General features: G+C 51.9%; 1 protein-coding gene across 7 annotated transcripts; it reads right to left on the bottom strand.

Annotated features, from left to right (window-relative positions):
* Positions 1 to 1167: 1167 nt before the first annotated feature.
* On the bottom strand, positions 1168 to 11028 carry LOC118176857 (BPI fold-containing family B member 4-like). 7 transcript variants are annotated; one of them, XM_035344120.1, is made up of 17 exons: positions 10894 to 11017; positions 10513 to 10654; positions 10189 to 10317; positions 9382 to 9496; positions 8762 to 8866; positions 8351 to 8506; positions 6991 to 7054; positions 6551 to 6614; positions 5961 to 6052; positions 5705 to 5878; positions 5078 to 5131; positions 4696 to 4863; positions 4548 to 4615; positions 3196 to 3238; positions 2643 to 2706; positions 2266 to 2342; positions 1168 to 1685 (listed from the first exon to the last, which is right to left on the bottom strand). In XM_035344120.1, the coding sequence occupies exons 3-17, from the start codon at positions 10298 to 10300 to the stop codon at positions 1662 to 1664; spliced, it is 1380 nt and encodes a 459-aa protein (XP_035200011.1). In that variant the 5' UTR covers positions 10301 to 10317; positions 10513 to 10654; positions 10894 to 11017; the 3' UTR covers positions 1168 to 1661. The 7 variants fall into 7 exon arrangements, with proteins under 7 accessions (XP_035200011.1, XP_035200009.1, XP_035200010.1 ...); XM_035344118.1 differs by having other exon boundaries at positions 10189 to 10314; XM_035344119.1 differs by having other exon boundaries at positions 10189 to 10314; positions 10884 to 10993.
* Positions 11029 to 14601: the final 3573 nt, after the last annotated feature.

Here is a 14601-nt window from a genome sequence, read left to right as displayed (position 1 = left end):
TTACTATGGGAACAAAACAGCTGGTGAGTTTTCACTCGGCCAGAAAGAAGGGAAAAAAAAAAAAATCACATCTGTATAAAGGTTTCTAATATTAGACTTGAAGCCAGTCACATTTTTGAAAACATGCCTCTGACAAAGCCACAGAGCGGGCGGATGAAGCGTGGCCACACAGCAGCGTGCCCGTCGGGGTCCAGCGGCTTTTGCCCCCTGCCCACAGGGCCCAAGCGTGCCCAAGGGAGGAAAATCTGGCACAGCCTCAGCACCCAAACCAGCTGCGTGCGGGGGCCGAGCTCCTGCAGCAAGCCAGGAGCGGGCTGGGGGTCCCCTGCGGGCACCACGGGCAGCTTCTGGGCAGCCTCACTGCTGCTGCTCTGGCAGCGCGCTCGGACGGCGATGCTGCACTTAACACCCAGCCCGTGGATCTGTATTAATTACACATACATCTGCTTTCACATGCAACTACCGTCCCCATCATTTTTAGCCTTTGGAGCTGCTGAAAAGCACTTGAAAACCTCATATTTCAGAGACTTAGAAATAGGAAAGGAAACAAAACAAGCCAGGCTGATTTTTTGAAGGGGGTGGGGAAAAAAAAAAAAAAAAAAAAGGAAAAGAAAAGAAAAGAAAAAAACTGAAGGTTTATATGCCCGTCCTGGGGACCTGACTAATGATTTTAACGCCCGAAGTTGGCAATAGCAGGAACAGTTCCTAATAAAAGTTTGCTGGTAGAGCTGCAGCCATTAGTCTTTGACTAATATATCTTAACCCAGTTTCCCAAGAGGAATATGCTACAGCAGTAAAAGGATTTATTTGTTTGGCAGCAGAGGTTCTGGCTGGGGGATTTAATGCACTGCTCTGCTCCGGCTGCAGACAGCTGGGGCCAGGGGAGCCGCAGCCCCCTCCCAGCCCGTGGCCACGCGCATCCCACCTGCGGCAGCAGGCTCAGCCCCAGACCTGGGTCTTGCTGGGGGCCGGGGGGTAGCATCTGGTCAATAGGTAACCCAGCCTGGAGCAGCCACTGAAAATCCAAGAGTGTTTTTCTCAGGAATATTGGGTGGAAGAAATTTTCAAGCCAAAACCCGAAATACCAGTCATCGCAGAGGAGCTGAATCCCCCAGCAGGAGGCAGGAGAGGAGCTCTCCCTGAGAAGCAGCAGAAACAAGAACCTCCTTCCAAGCACTAGAAGTAAGAATGTTTATTACTAAAAGAATCAATGACAAATGTATCCTGAGCTCCTGCTCAGCACTTCGTCCACTTCTGCACATGGATGGTGACATTTAAGCAGAGAGCCACATGCAACAAGTTCACTTTTCCATTACGCTGAGAACAACTTTCCCATAGAACAAATTTTCAAGGAATTTAACAATTCAACTGCAGCTTTACATGCAATTGGTACAACTGCCACCTCTAACTCACGCTAATTTCTCTAAATAAATATTTTTACACAGAGCTGCCTATCTGGTTGTGGCTTATGCAAGTATCTTAATACTCACACAAGCCAGTTAAATGTAAAGTGCCTTAAATGTTACCAAGAATCTCGAAGAACATTTAGAAAAGGAAAGAAGATAATGCCAGTCTCGAAGCTTCATCCTCGCTGGTCCTTCTCCCTCTTTCTGCCCAAGGCTGCAATCAGAAAGAGCTCTCCATGCCCTGTCCTCCCCAGCTCACACAAGGATCACCAGCAGGCCCTGGAGAAGTGCAAGAAGTGACACATTTACATTATTTCCTGAGCTTGAGGGATGCTGGCTCACAGCAGCTTGCCAGCAGCACAGTGAACTGAAAACCCTCCTGCAAAACTCCTCAAGTTACACTTGTAACGAGGAGGACACAGCATCCTTTGGGAAGTGCCAGAGAACACCCGAGTTCCTCTGGGACGTCACCAGGATGCACCAAGCTGGAATTTGGTGCAACCCAAGGCACTTTGAATGGCGCAGCTCCAAAGGGCTTGCCAGACCCAGCACCACGCGTCAGAGCTGTTCACACAAAACTCTCCAAGAGGGATGGACAGCCCGGACAGGAGAACCAGGATCTACCCCAGAGAGGCTGGACACAGCTCACGTTGTTCCCAACTTGGCAGCACCCCTGGGCACGAAGCACTCAGCAGCGTTTGCTGCCCAGGAGGAGGTCAGCCCGAGCACAGCTTTCTGCCCCCGCAGAGTGCCCTTGCACGCTGCTGGCAGGGCCCCATTGCAGGAGCCGCACGCCAGAAACACCCCCAGTGACCCGCACCAGTGCCCGTCGGAGGAAAGAGCCATTGCAGGCACTCACCAACAGTATCTGAATATCCACTTTTACCAGAGGAATGCCCAACACATTTGGCAGAGGGATCCCGGTGCCCAGACAGCCTGCGGACACAGACAGAGCCTTACCAGGCTGGGTGCACAGCGCTGCTCCAGGCAGGACTGGCCCATGTTTCGCTGCTGACCTCCACCAGCAACGGCTGCCGGGGCCCTTAGGACTGGAGCCGGACTGGGTGCAGGTAGAAGCAGGCTGGGAGGTTTAACCACGGCCCCAGCCTGGGGACTGCAGACCTGCAGTCACGCCAGCTCTCCCCTGCAGCTTTCCCACACGCACACCACCCCTTTCCCCTTCCCCAGACCTTAGTCAAAGCACTCCTGGTTTTACAGCTGGCCCGGTTGCCTTACCGTTGATAAGAGGCAGTAACATTTCCACCAGCAGCTGACTGCAGTGCGGCTTCAGGCTCGAGATCTGCAGCAGAGAGGGGCAGCACCGTGAGCAGGGCACGCGGCAGCAGCACGCGCAGCTCAGCTCACGAAGGCAGCCAGTCCTTGGGATGGGAAATCACTTCCCACTAACACAGCAAGAAAACGCACAGGCCCTCTTTTCACTAAAACAATTTACTTTTCTTCCTCAATTTGTAGGTGGTGCCTCACTTAGGAAACCTTCCGCAGGTAAAACTCCTGCTGGAGCTCAGTGCAAGCTTTGCCCAGGCAGGGGTAAATAAATGGAGATTTCAGACTTTATATTTGCCTTAGTAGAAAAGACATAAGACAAAAATATAATCAAAGGACCAAGAGTAGACTTGCTACAACCTCCAGAACCACAGCTAACAGCTCAGGCCCTCCACAGACGTGACCCACGGCAGCTGGGACACGGCGGCATCACCCGGCGGCATCGCGCCTCCCTCCCCAGTGCTGCATCCACATGGGAAGCACCAGGCTGCTAGGAGAGACTTACATCGCTGATGCCAACATCAGATGACTCCAAGGAGAGGGAAGTGCTGCGGAAACAGAAAGCAAACAGCACATCAGACCCCTGCCAGAGCTCGCGGACCCCAGGCCCCTGCCCAGGCCCCCGCAATATTTGGTGCAGCATTACCCAGCCCACGGGCAAGAGACCCCTATGAGGATCATCAGGGCACTCCTGAAGTGATCACAGTGTTCTCACTTAAAGAAAAAAAAAAAAAAAAAAAAAGAAAGAAAGAAAGAAAAAAAAAAGAAAAAAAAAACAGGCACAATAAATCAACATTAAAATCTTAACCTACTTTTCTTTTCCTTGAATGAAGCAGCACTGCAAGAGGGCACACACTAGCTCCTGCCTTCCCCTTCTCTCTCCTGTGCTCAGGCAGTTATTCACCTTAGAGGAGGAGTCAGCTCCTGCTTAGCTGGGAGCAGAGCTTCTAGAAAAAGCATCCAGTCCAAATTTAAAGACCACGAGCTCTGGAGAATTTGCTGGAGTTCCTAATCCGTCATTTCGATCACACAGCTATCTCCATAGCTAAAACCTGTGCTTTATTTCCACTTTGAATTTCTCTATTCTGCTTCCATTGAATCTTGTTATATCTTTCTCTATTGAATTAAAAGCCCTGTGATGCATTTCTATTCTCTGTATCACTGCATACAAAGCTATGCCAATGTTGCTTCTAAATCTAACTCTTTGACAAGGTAAATGGCTTGAATTCCTCAAACCTCATGCTATAAGAAATGCTTTCCAATCTTTAATCATACCTTGACTGGCATTAATGATAGCACTTTCCTTCACTCCTTTATCACTCATGTCCAACGTCAGGCACTTGGCAGTGCTGCCCAGGACCAAAGTCAAACGGACAGTCTCACAGTTTTTCAGGCTACCTCACTTCTCCTTGAGATAAAACAGACACAGACTTTTCTTCCAGTCTCCTCAAACCCTCCCACTGCTGCAAAGTTTCCTGAGAGCCAGCAGTAGCTGCGCGTCTCTTGCCATCAGCCAGGTATCAAACTCTCAGATTTGGGAAATCCAGAGCCCACAGACATTGGAAAATGCCTCGAGCCAGCGGCTCCTGAGCTAACTTTGCCATGGAGAGACTTTTCCAGGGCTGCACTGCCCGGCTTTACCAGACATGGTAGTCTGCCTTCGCTTGGTGTGCCCCAGCGGGACACCCTGGTACCACTGGTACATCCCCGGAGCCCGAAACCCTTCCACCCCCTGGCACCCTCCTTCCCACCCCCAAGGAGAGTCAGAGCTTGGCAGCAGGGCTGAAAGCCCCGGGCTGGGCACTGCAGCCAGCATTGCCACCAGCCTCCCGCACAGCCACGGTGGGGACAGGCTACCTGCCCAGGGACAAGGCCAGCACCAGGCTGCTCCCAGAGATCGACATGTGGACGTTCAGGCTGAGGTCCTGCAAGCAGACAGCGAGAGGATCAGCCCACAGAGACGGCTGTGCACCTCGCCAGCCCGAGCTCTTCACATGCCACTTACTGCCTTCAGGAGCAGCAGGTTGAGGATGGATCCATCCAAGCGCTTCACGAACACCAGGATCATCGCCGAAAGCTCGACAGTAGCTTTGTTGTTTTCCAAGAGGATGAGTGGCTTCCCAAACAACTCTATCCTGATGCTCAGAGGAGCGGTCACTGAGCAGCTGGAGCACTGTGGGGACGGGGGACATGGAGGTGGCTGCCCAGCACCAAGCTGGGCTGCAAAGCACCAGCTCCTTTCCCCGGCTCCATGCGTGCTCTGTGCCACCAGGAGGAGAGGAGCAGAGGACCTGAGGCAGCTCCCCGGCACACCCAGGTGCATCGTGTAGATGGCCTCAGACCCAGCAAGGCTTACACAAGCACTCACACCAGCCAAAGTCACTCACCCCAGAGGGAAAGAGGGTCAGGATGGCTTCTTGCAGCTGCTTGGCACCTGAGAACTGTGGGAAGAGAAGTGCACACAGCCCAGGTCAGCACCAGTGGGTTCCAGCATTGCCCTCCCCTCTGCCCTGTGCTCCCGCTCCCAGATGGTTTGTTCGTGTTCCTGGGGCCAGTCCTGAGCCCCCAGCCCTCCACTGGTCCCAGCTGAGTGCACAGCTATGCTACAGCAGCACCCGCCGCCCTCAGCCCCCTCCAGCCCTCCCCAGCTCCCAGGCAATGCCGGTCCCTCGTGCAGGTGACACCACCAGCAGCAGGAGCAGATGCAGCCTGGAGGCTTTCAGCATCTTTCCACGTGCAGGCCCCTAACATTTCCCCGTGGAAGCACAGATGGGAGGTACAGAAGACATGTACGCCCAGAGGACCGCATTGCCTGTACGAAGTCGTAGCTCTGGGGCTCTGCGTGCAAAGGGGGCAAAGGCAGGCGCAGGGCCCCAGCGGGGCTGTGCCCAGCACCAGCAGAGCCTTGCACCCTGCTCGGGCACACGTAGCTGCTCCCCAGGCAGAGCCAAGGACGGGTGGGCACACGTCGTCAGCCCCTTCCCCTGGCGCGAACACGGCGCTGCAGCACTCACAGCTTCTGGCGAGCAGATGAACGTCTGCGGCTTGACCTGGATCAGGAGGGACAGGATGGCGTTGAGAAAGCTCTGGCGCAGCCCCAGGACCAGCAGCCTGTCGTGCAGCGGGGGCAAGGCGGAGGCGGACGAGTCGTGGGGGATGATGCTGCCTCCCACCTGCTGCACCGCACCCTGCAGAGGTGGCACCAATGTTAAATGCTAACCCGGTCCTCCAAAGCCCCGCGGCCTGTTGAGCTGAGTAACGTCAACATACATCTAAATCCAGCCCAAGGGACAAACCAGATGTGAACGGGAGGCTGGCCAACTGGTAGTGAATCGTTCCCACTGTGCCGACCGGGATCACCGCTTCAAGGAGAAAACGGTCATTAAACACCAGGAGAGAAGCAGTACCACCAACCCCTCCCGACCCCCAGGTCCCAAGCAGACCTCACTCCCACAGGCAGTAAAAACACTGCTACTACAATGCGAAAACACCCCCCGGTTAAGTTTTGTGGGGCCAGAGTTTAGAAAATAGCCTAAAAAGAGCACCAAGGATAGTAAGGTAAATCCAGGGGTGACCTTTAGAAGTGGTGTAAGGAGGGCTAAGGCGTGAAGTATTCACTCCAACTGTTCATGTGTGAATTCAACATCCAACAACAGCCCCAGACACTCGGAGGACAGAGATTTACTCTGAACAGCGAGCACCGTGGGCCCTCAGCTCGGTCCATATGGATCCAAACGCCCGCAGTGGGCAGCGCCGATCTTCCCCAGTGCACTCGGGGACAGCAGGGGAACACGCGTGTCCCCCGGCCAGAGCGCACAGGACACAGGGAAGCCACAGCCAGGCCTCCACGGGGAACGTACCGTTGAGAGTGCCCAAGAACTGGATGTTCACCAGGTTGACGATAATATCGATGACCGGACACAGCTGCAACAGAAAGCAGAAATGGGACAGCTCAGGGCTCAGCCACCCGCCTGCCGGCAGCCCTCCTGCACGGATCCCCGGGCTTTAAGCTGACCCCTGGGAAGCCGTGATGTGTGGCCATGGGGTGGTAGCTGGGACGTCAAGAAGGACTTGGGGTGGAGAAGCCCCGGAGCTGCGTTACCCCACCAAGAGGATCGCTTCAACCTGGGGAACGTGGCAGGCATCGCCCTGCGGGCAGAAGCACGCCAGCTGCCCACAGCACACGGCAGTGACACGGGAACGCAGCGCAGAGGTGCTGCTGCTTGCTATGGCTTTTTAACACGTTGTTCTTGATATTTCTGCATTTCAGCTGTGAAAGGATGGCAGTCTCCATGCTTACCAAACCGGGCAGAGTTGCTGTCAGCTGGTTAAGCACTATGTCGTTTACTGATAGGGACAGTAATCTGGAAAGGAAAGGGAAAAAAAGAGAGAGAGAGAGAGAATGAATGAGAGGGGAGAACTGAGCTAACTTGTGAGAAGCCAAGGCTTCAGCACTTGGGGTGTGCAGACAGCATTGTATGAAAGCGAATTTCTCAGACTGTATCCTGAGCTTGGTTGTCTCCCTCTGGTATTTAAATCAGTGTTGTAGTTAAGGGAAGGTGGAGTTATTGTGAAATATTTCTGTGTTAGCTATGGGAAACAAACAATTTACATGTGGAATAACAAGAGGAGAAAAATGCTGTGAAACATTTCAACACTGCTGCTAAATAGAACACTCTGGGTTACATGCTGCCTGCAGGCAGTGCAGACATTTAGCTTGATAATCAATATATTTCTGGACTACTGAGTTAGAACACAGCCACACACTCTGCAAGCTGCAGACAGCAGGATTCATAATGCATCACACTGCTGTGCCTGAGTTCTGCCCACAGATGCACCTGAGGAACTGCCCTGGAGTCAACTGCACATGTACATGCTCACCCTTACTCCACAGGAGCTCACTTCCAGCACACCGTCACTTTAATCCTGCTAAAACCTAAAATATGAACCCCAGAGTGGGTGGTCTGTGCTCCCCTTACAGCTGCTCCACAACCAGCTGCTGCACTGATTGAAAGATAATGCATAATGCAAAAAATAACGATGCAAAAAAAAAACAATTAGGAGAAATTCACTGAACCTCAAAAGTGAGTAATCCAAAACCAGCTAAAGAAAATATTTTCCAACAATCAATTTAAATGTTGCATTCATCAGTACAGGAAGTAAGCAAATTCCTTCTGCCAAGAATTTAATGAGACCGAGCAGGAGATGGGGCATTTGCCTGCACTTACACATACCCGCAGAGGTCAGCCCAAAGGCCCATATGGCCAACATCTTTCTGTGATGGCAGCCAAAGGCGGAGTATAAAAGCAGGAGAAACAAACGGTGCTGCTCTCCTGGAACACTCTCCCTGCCATTTTTTTTCCTCTCTCTTCAATATCAGTTCACTAGTTAGGTCTAAAGAAAGTGCATTGGAAGAGATGCTACCCCTCATACTTCAGATCTTAACATTTCCAGGGGCAAACAGGGCATATCAACCCTCATCTTCCAATAACCAATTTTCTTTGCACGTTCCATTGAAGCGACTGGCTTTGGCAATGGGAAAGAAATTCCTTCCCTGAGGACTGGCTCTGTCAGCTCAGCGCTGGCTGTGTCCTGGCAGACTGTCCAGATCACTGGATAAAGAGCAGGGCAGTGGAAAACATAAATCCACAGGCACTTACCCAGAAAGGAGCTTGATCTTTACAGCACCAAGAATGCAGAAGCAGTCATCAATGACGACCTGGACTGCGCCCAATTCGAAATTTGTGCATTTAATGTTTGCAGTAACGGTCACATCCACTGAGATATCAATTAGTTCTGAGAGAAGGCCAACCAAGCTGAAAAAAGCAAATGAGAGGCTGGGAGATGAAATCTGTTGAGCTAACAAGAGAAACTCAGCAAAGCCAGCAGCAACAAGCTGCACCTCCATCTACTGCGATTCATTACAAAGGCCATCCCTTGGTGCCTGTTCCACTCTGTGCCTTTATTATAGGTAAGAAACTCCTAGGAAACCATAAAGGATGCAAAATGCCGAGTACCAGGACGCCTGTGGGAAGGGGTTTCCCCTCACCACCCCGAAGCAGCGCTCTCACCAGTTGCCGCTGAGATCAAGCCTTGCGGAGATGGCCAGCTGGACCCCGATCCCAGGCAGCAGAACCACGGACAGCTTGGGGAGCCGAACCTGGACCAGGTGCAGTCTGCAAACAACAGCAAAAGCGGTCACAAAGTTAAAAAGCATCCTCTAACAGCTGGGCAGCTGCACGGCGAGCAACCCCGGTGCCCACATCACCACGGACACCTCCAGAGGCACCAGTCTCAGCTGGCTTCTCTTGCTTCTCCCACATGAGACATAGCGTGCAGCTGAAGCTCAAGAGGGAAACCTAGACTCAGACTGGGATGGAAGGCAGCTTTAGACAGAGGTCAAGTTTTCCTCCCGGGGGTGCCCTCCTCCCAGCCTCAGTGCTGTCAAGCATCTCAGATATCAACGGCAGCATCAGAACCATCATCCTGCATCTGGGTGCACGGCCTGCACCGCACTTCACCACCCACTTTCACGTGACACAGAAAACTCTTCTTGGGCCAGAATCTCAGCATCAAAATAACGTGAGGATAACTGCTTGGGCCAGTCACGCCAGGCACAGCTCTCAGCTTTTGCTGCTTCATTGCAGCTGGTCAAGGTGTGCTGGCAGAGAAGCCCTGTCCCTCCACTTACCCCGTGATGCTGGTGGGAGAGTTCAGCAGACCCCCTTCACCCATGATGTTTGGGAGCACGAGGCCCTGCAGGTGCTTCTGGAGAAGCCCATTCTGAATTACGGCATCCGAGAGCACTGGAAAACATCTCTGCATGAGGGCTGGCCCTTGGGGCAACAACCTCTCACCGCCCATTCAGCTCCATCTTGGCAAAGACATCGCATAACACCCCACCTCTCCCCAGAACCCCTCATTAAGTCATTACCAGTGCCAATGCAGTCAAGCACGTGGCGGGTGACATTTCATAAGACAGTCTAAAGCAGAGCTGCCTCTGGTGGATTAACCAGGAGAGGCAGCAATGCAGAGCACCCCTGACTGGAAGGCCACGGGATGGCTGTGCACCAGCAGAAGTGCTCCATCCACAACTTGTTGCCCACTTCTAAAGGGTGCTGGTTTGGTTTGTCTTTGTAACAGAAGCAACACGAAACAATCCGCCCTTTTTTTGGGCTGGAGCACTGCAATTATTGAGAAGGTTGCTAAGCTTCACAGCAGTTACTTGGCAAATATGCTCTGAGGAGAAATGAGAAACTAAAACAACGAGAGGAAAGAATCCAGAATCCTAAAATTCGGCATGGCCGTTTGGTGCAGAAACATGTCCCAGTCCTGGAGACAGAAGATTTCCCTGCCCCACGAACCCAGTGATGGCTGTCAGAGGCTCCAGCAAAGCCTGCCGCTATAAAATAACGATGAAGACAGTCGAGAGGTTTTAAGCCACGTTACGGCCCCACACAGCTCTCACAGCAAGCACGACCCACGTTGTTCTGATTACCTTTCTGCATTGCCCCTGGGCTGACGGCGCAGGACAAACCGGACAAGACTCCCCGGGACGGCGAGAGCAGGCCACAGAAAAAGACAATTCCAAAAAGCTTCAACAACTTCATCTCCAGAGAGTCTCCTACTGGCAAGGGAGGCAGCAGAGGGAACGGTGAGGAAGAAGCCCCCAGGAAGCGACCCGGGGTCTTTACGAGGGTAGGGACTGAGCGGGAGCTCCCTCCTCGACAGGACCCTGCCCGAGCTCACATACGGGCAGACTTCCAGCGGGAACAACAAAAGCCCTTCACCTGCCCCTGCGACTTGCCCAAAATATTCTCACACAAGGAGCCAAACTGTTCTTCCCAGTAGCTCCCCGAGCCGCCGCACAAGCAGTAATTATTTCTGCACCCGTTAGATGAAGTTGCACGCTCTTTGGTAGGATTTTTGCCAAGGGAAGCACCTGAGGATTAGTCTTGTTCCTTCTAACATTCAGAAGCAACAAACCAAAGCTAAAGCAATAAAAATAAGTTAACTATAAAATTACAATTTATTAATTACTAGCATAGATTTAATTATGACGGGACAGACAGATGCAGATGATGAGCAGCCTGGTGCTCAGTGAAGTCTGAGGCTCGGAAGCCATCGGCAGAGCCTGGGGACAGGGACGGCCCCGCAAGCACGTGTCCCCCCACCCCCCACAGTCCCTGCTACCTGCACCCACCACCGGCAGCGGCGCTCGGTCAGCCCCGGCTCTCCTTGCAGCCGAGGCTCCTCCAGTCTTCCTCTTTTTTTCCTGCAACTGCAGTGGACGCAGATGCCCTTATATAAAATTTGCAGCCTCCCAGACACACCTTCTCCTCATGGCCTTTGTGTCTCGTGAGCAGGCACCCCTCTAACTCTTGGTCTTTGCGAGCAACACCCAGCTGCCACCTCTGTTGATTTATACCCAACCACGTCACTCCTGACTTCGCCAGCGGCTGCTTCCATGCCTGGCCCAGGTCACTTCTTTGGGAGCCGCTTTTTTTCCCCCCAGTATCTCTGAAAAAGGATGCCTGGTAATGGTGGCCCCAGTGGGATCTACATGTTTTGAGGAAACGTTTTAGGAAGTTGTGAGAATTGCTGAACCTCCGGGTTTGGCGGAAGGCTGCTCGGGGCTGTTGGCCCAGGCAGGGCTGGGGGCTGCTGCTGCTGCGTGGCTCTGGGGAGGCTGACGGTGGGACAGGATCTGCTCCTCCCCGTCCCTGAGATGCTGCGGGATTTATAGAGCTCATTCCCATCTCAAATGCAACATTAGACAAAGATTTTCTTCTCAAAAAGTAACTCGGAGAAACCTGATAAACATCGGCTTTGTTAAGACCAAGCTTCAAATTGATTTCAATTGCTTCTGTAAAGAGTGGCATGAATCGGCTGTAAAAAATAAAGTTGTATTGAAATGCATAAAGCCAACAATAAACATCATTTTGAATAAGTAATGCTTATGCTCGCTGAAGGAGCTGAGAGCAGCAGAAACGTGAATTTCAAAGCAAAGCATCGGCCTGCCGGGGCGCCGCGGGAGTTTCCATTGTGCAGGCCCAAGGAGATCTTATCGGGGCGCTTTGTTCGGCTCGGCTCTGCTCGGCTGTGCGCGGCGGGCACATCCAGACACGGCCCGGGCAGCGAGGGGCTGCGGGACGGCCCGGGGATGGTGGAACAAAGGCGGCAGATAGCATCACCTGGCACAGACGGGAGGCGAGCGGCTTGGGCTCGCACACAAGGCTGGCGCAGGAACAGACGCGTGCCGACCTTACGGCCAACTCTGCTGCCTGCCGTAACGCGCTTCTCCTGCCTGGGACAACTACCGGTGCTTTTGTGGGTTTTGTTCCCTTTTGAAGAGCCTCGTTCAGGCTTCCAAGGCGGGGTGGTCCCCGCGAACACCCAGAGCGACTCGTGCACGGGGCCGTGGCGGTGCTGGCAGGCAGGCGCTGAGCAGGGCCCACCGCAGGCATCCGAGCAGCTCCAGCACACGGCTGTGTGCGCCATGGGCACCCAAACCACGGCCCAGGTGTGCTGTGACTGCATGCACAAAGCAGGTAATCTGCAGTTATTGCTACGGCAAGAGGCAGACATCTGCCTTCCTGTCTGACACACACATATTGTGGCTCCAGCAGCGAGCATCAGCTGTAAGTGAAGCAGCACGTTTCATAGCAGCCGCTGATATTCCTTCTTGCTGTGCAAGTTTTTCTTGTTCAGTCACATCCTTTGCTTCTCTCTCACTCACCTATATTTCATTCTTTCCTTGCAGCAGTGATTTAGATATTGCTTACAGGAAGGCTGAGTTCAGTTCTGCAGCGACAAGGGAATATATATTAAAATGAAGCATTGCGAGAAATGCTAAAAGAGATTATCACAACACAAATGTTGGGTAACTTACGGAAAATCTAACATCCAAAATGGAAAGATGGGCAGCCTCCGGCATTCAGGACTGCCCCGAGTGTACAGCTCAGAGGCAGCAGCTTACACAGCAGCAGGAACTTCAGCAGAGTAATATTAAAGTAAACAAATATTTTTTATTAAATGTGGTTAAATTTGCTGATATTGTTTTCTCTAGCATTAAGAGCCACAGATGCTTAAGGAGAAATTGAGAGAACTGCAAACGTGTCTTAAAATACAAATGTTGAGCAATATTAAAAAAAAAAAAAAAAAAAAAAAAAAAAGAATTTTCCACCACTGTTTGAAAAACACCACCACATGTTTATGACAAAGTGGTGTTTTTGACACATTCTAGAGGTTTACAGGCTACGGGAACACAAACTTTCTTTATTGTTATGTGGTGAATAGAAAGAAAGAGTGACCTCAGCCCATAAAACTCCTTTAACAGGCAAATAGAAAGTCCTTATTAAGAATACACATAAAATGAGTCCTGTCTCTTGAGGTGAAAAAACTAAATCTGGTAACAAGAATTACACCCCATGGTAGAGCTGCCTTGAACAAATGTTCAACCTGTTCTCTTGCAGGGACACTTCCCAGTGAGTGGCTGCTTCCAAATGGATGCTCTGAGCATTAATGGAATCACTCAGTTCAAATGTCAATGGAAAATAACTTCTCTGATGTCAACAAAATAAAGCAGCCAGCTAAAGAGAACAGCGCTGCAGAAAGGAAGAAAGCACTAAGGTAGGAAAATGACACAGCAAACAAACTGAATTAGGCTGCTAGAACAAAGTCTGGGAAAAAAAAAAAAGAAAAAAAAAAAAAAAAAAAAAAAAAAAAGAAGTAAAGGCTGACTGCACCCAGGCTGTGAATTTCCAGCCTGGTTTCAGAATTGCTGAAGGTCACCTATATGAATCGTTCTCCCCACCTTTCACTTTTACGGGGGAATACAACAGTGATGGCAATCCTGCAGGATTTGCACCGCAGCAGGCCTGCCACCTTGGCCAGTGCAACAGTCAGCGGCAGTTCAGTCCAGAAACCAGGAAATGAGCTCATGCAGAAATGATGTTTGATGCTTTATGCACTCTGCCTCATTGCAAGCAGCCTTGCACAGTGGATTTTTCTTCCCCCAATCCTATTTATGAAATTGCTCAGAGGAACAGCAGGAGACGACCTTTCTGTGAGCTCCCCAGTGCGGTGTAATGCACAGGATTACTCTAACCAGGAGAGCTGTGTTAGTGAAACATTCTGGATGACAGGACATCTTCTGTCTTTTTAAACTCATCTGTTTTCTTGCTTGGTTTGAGATGAATTGATCCTCCTAAAGCCAGGCTCAAAAGCTAATTTCTAGCAATAAGATCTGGCAGAACAGAAACTGAAAACTCCTGGAAAGGAGCTGGAGAGACCTGGTAAGAGCAGAGGGAATCGGGTGCCTCCAGTCAGGGGACAGGACTCCAGCCCAGGACTGCCAAAGCCCTGCAGCCAGATTCACACTTGGTTTGGCAGCTCCATTGTCGGCACTCCACAGGAACAGAGCAGCCTAATTAATACCAATCACTCTTCACAACGGCACTGAGCCTTGTCAGATCAATCCCGGGCTCGCGCTGACCCAGGACAGGCAGCGATCCCCTGCTTAGTGCCCTCACGGGGGGCTTGCGGCACGTCGTGCGTGGGCAGACGTCAGAAGCATCCTTTCCAGATCCACTCATGTCTGATCACTCACCCTTGCAGTTTCCTACATGTGGAACTCGAGAAGCAGAAACGGTCCTGGGGAAGGACCGCGCAGAGAGCACGGCAGGAGAAACAAAAGGGAGCCCGACGGGCGGCAGCCCTGGGAGCTGCCTGCCAGGAGCGAGAGCAGCAGCACCGGTGCCTGGGTGCACCCACGAGGCTGGGCACGAGCAGCAGGGCACACGGCAAAAGCACCGAGATAACATCAAAACAATGTCCCCGGGAATTTTATAGACAGGAAACTTTCTTCTTCCAAGACGCGAACCAAAGGACAATAGGCTGAACATTATAA

This window comes from Oxyura jamaicensis, chromosome 20 (genome assembly GCF_011077185.1).
Source record: "Oxyura jamaicensis isolate SHBP4307 breed ruddy duck chromosome 20, BPBGC_Ojam_1.0, whole genome shotgun sequence".
Classification (NCBI taxonomy): domain Eukaryota; kingdom Metazoa; phylum Chordata; class Aves; order Anseriformes; family Anatidae; genus Oxyura; species Oxyura jamaicensis.
This window is presented reverse-complemented; position numbering and strand designations above follow the sequence as displayed.

What these genes read in the sequence shown, in the direction of transcription:
- LOC118176857 (XM_035344124.1), bottom strand. Translation starts at nt 10,300, where the DNA reads ATGAAGTTGTTGAAGCTTTTTGGAATTGTCTTTTTCTGTGGCCTGCTC. An exon ending in CTTGATCTCAGCGGCAACTG is followed by an intron (nt 8,507 to 8,761) that starts GTGAGAGCGCTG and finishes TGCTTTTTTCAG; the next exon opens with CTTGGTTGGCCTTCTCTCAG. An exon ending in CAGCAACTCTGCCCGGTTTG is followed by an intron (nt 6,615 to 6,990) that starts GTAAGCATGGAG and finishes TTTCTGTTGCAG; the next exon opens with CTGTGTCCGGTCATCGATAT.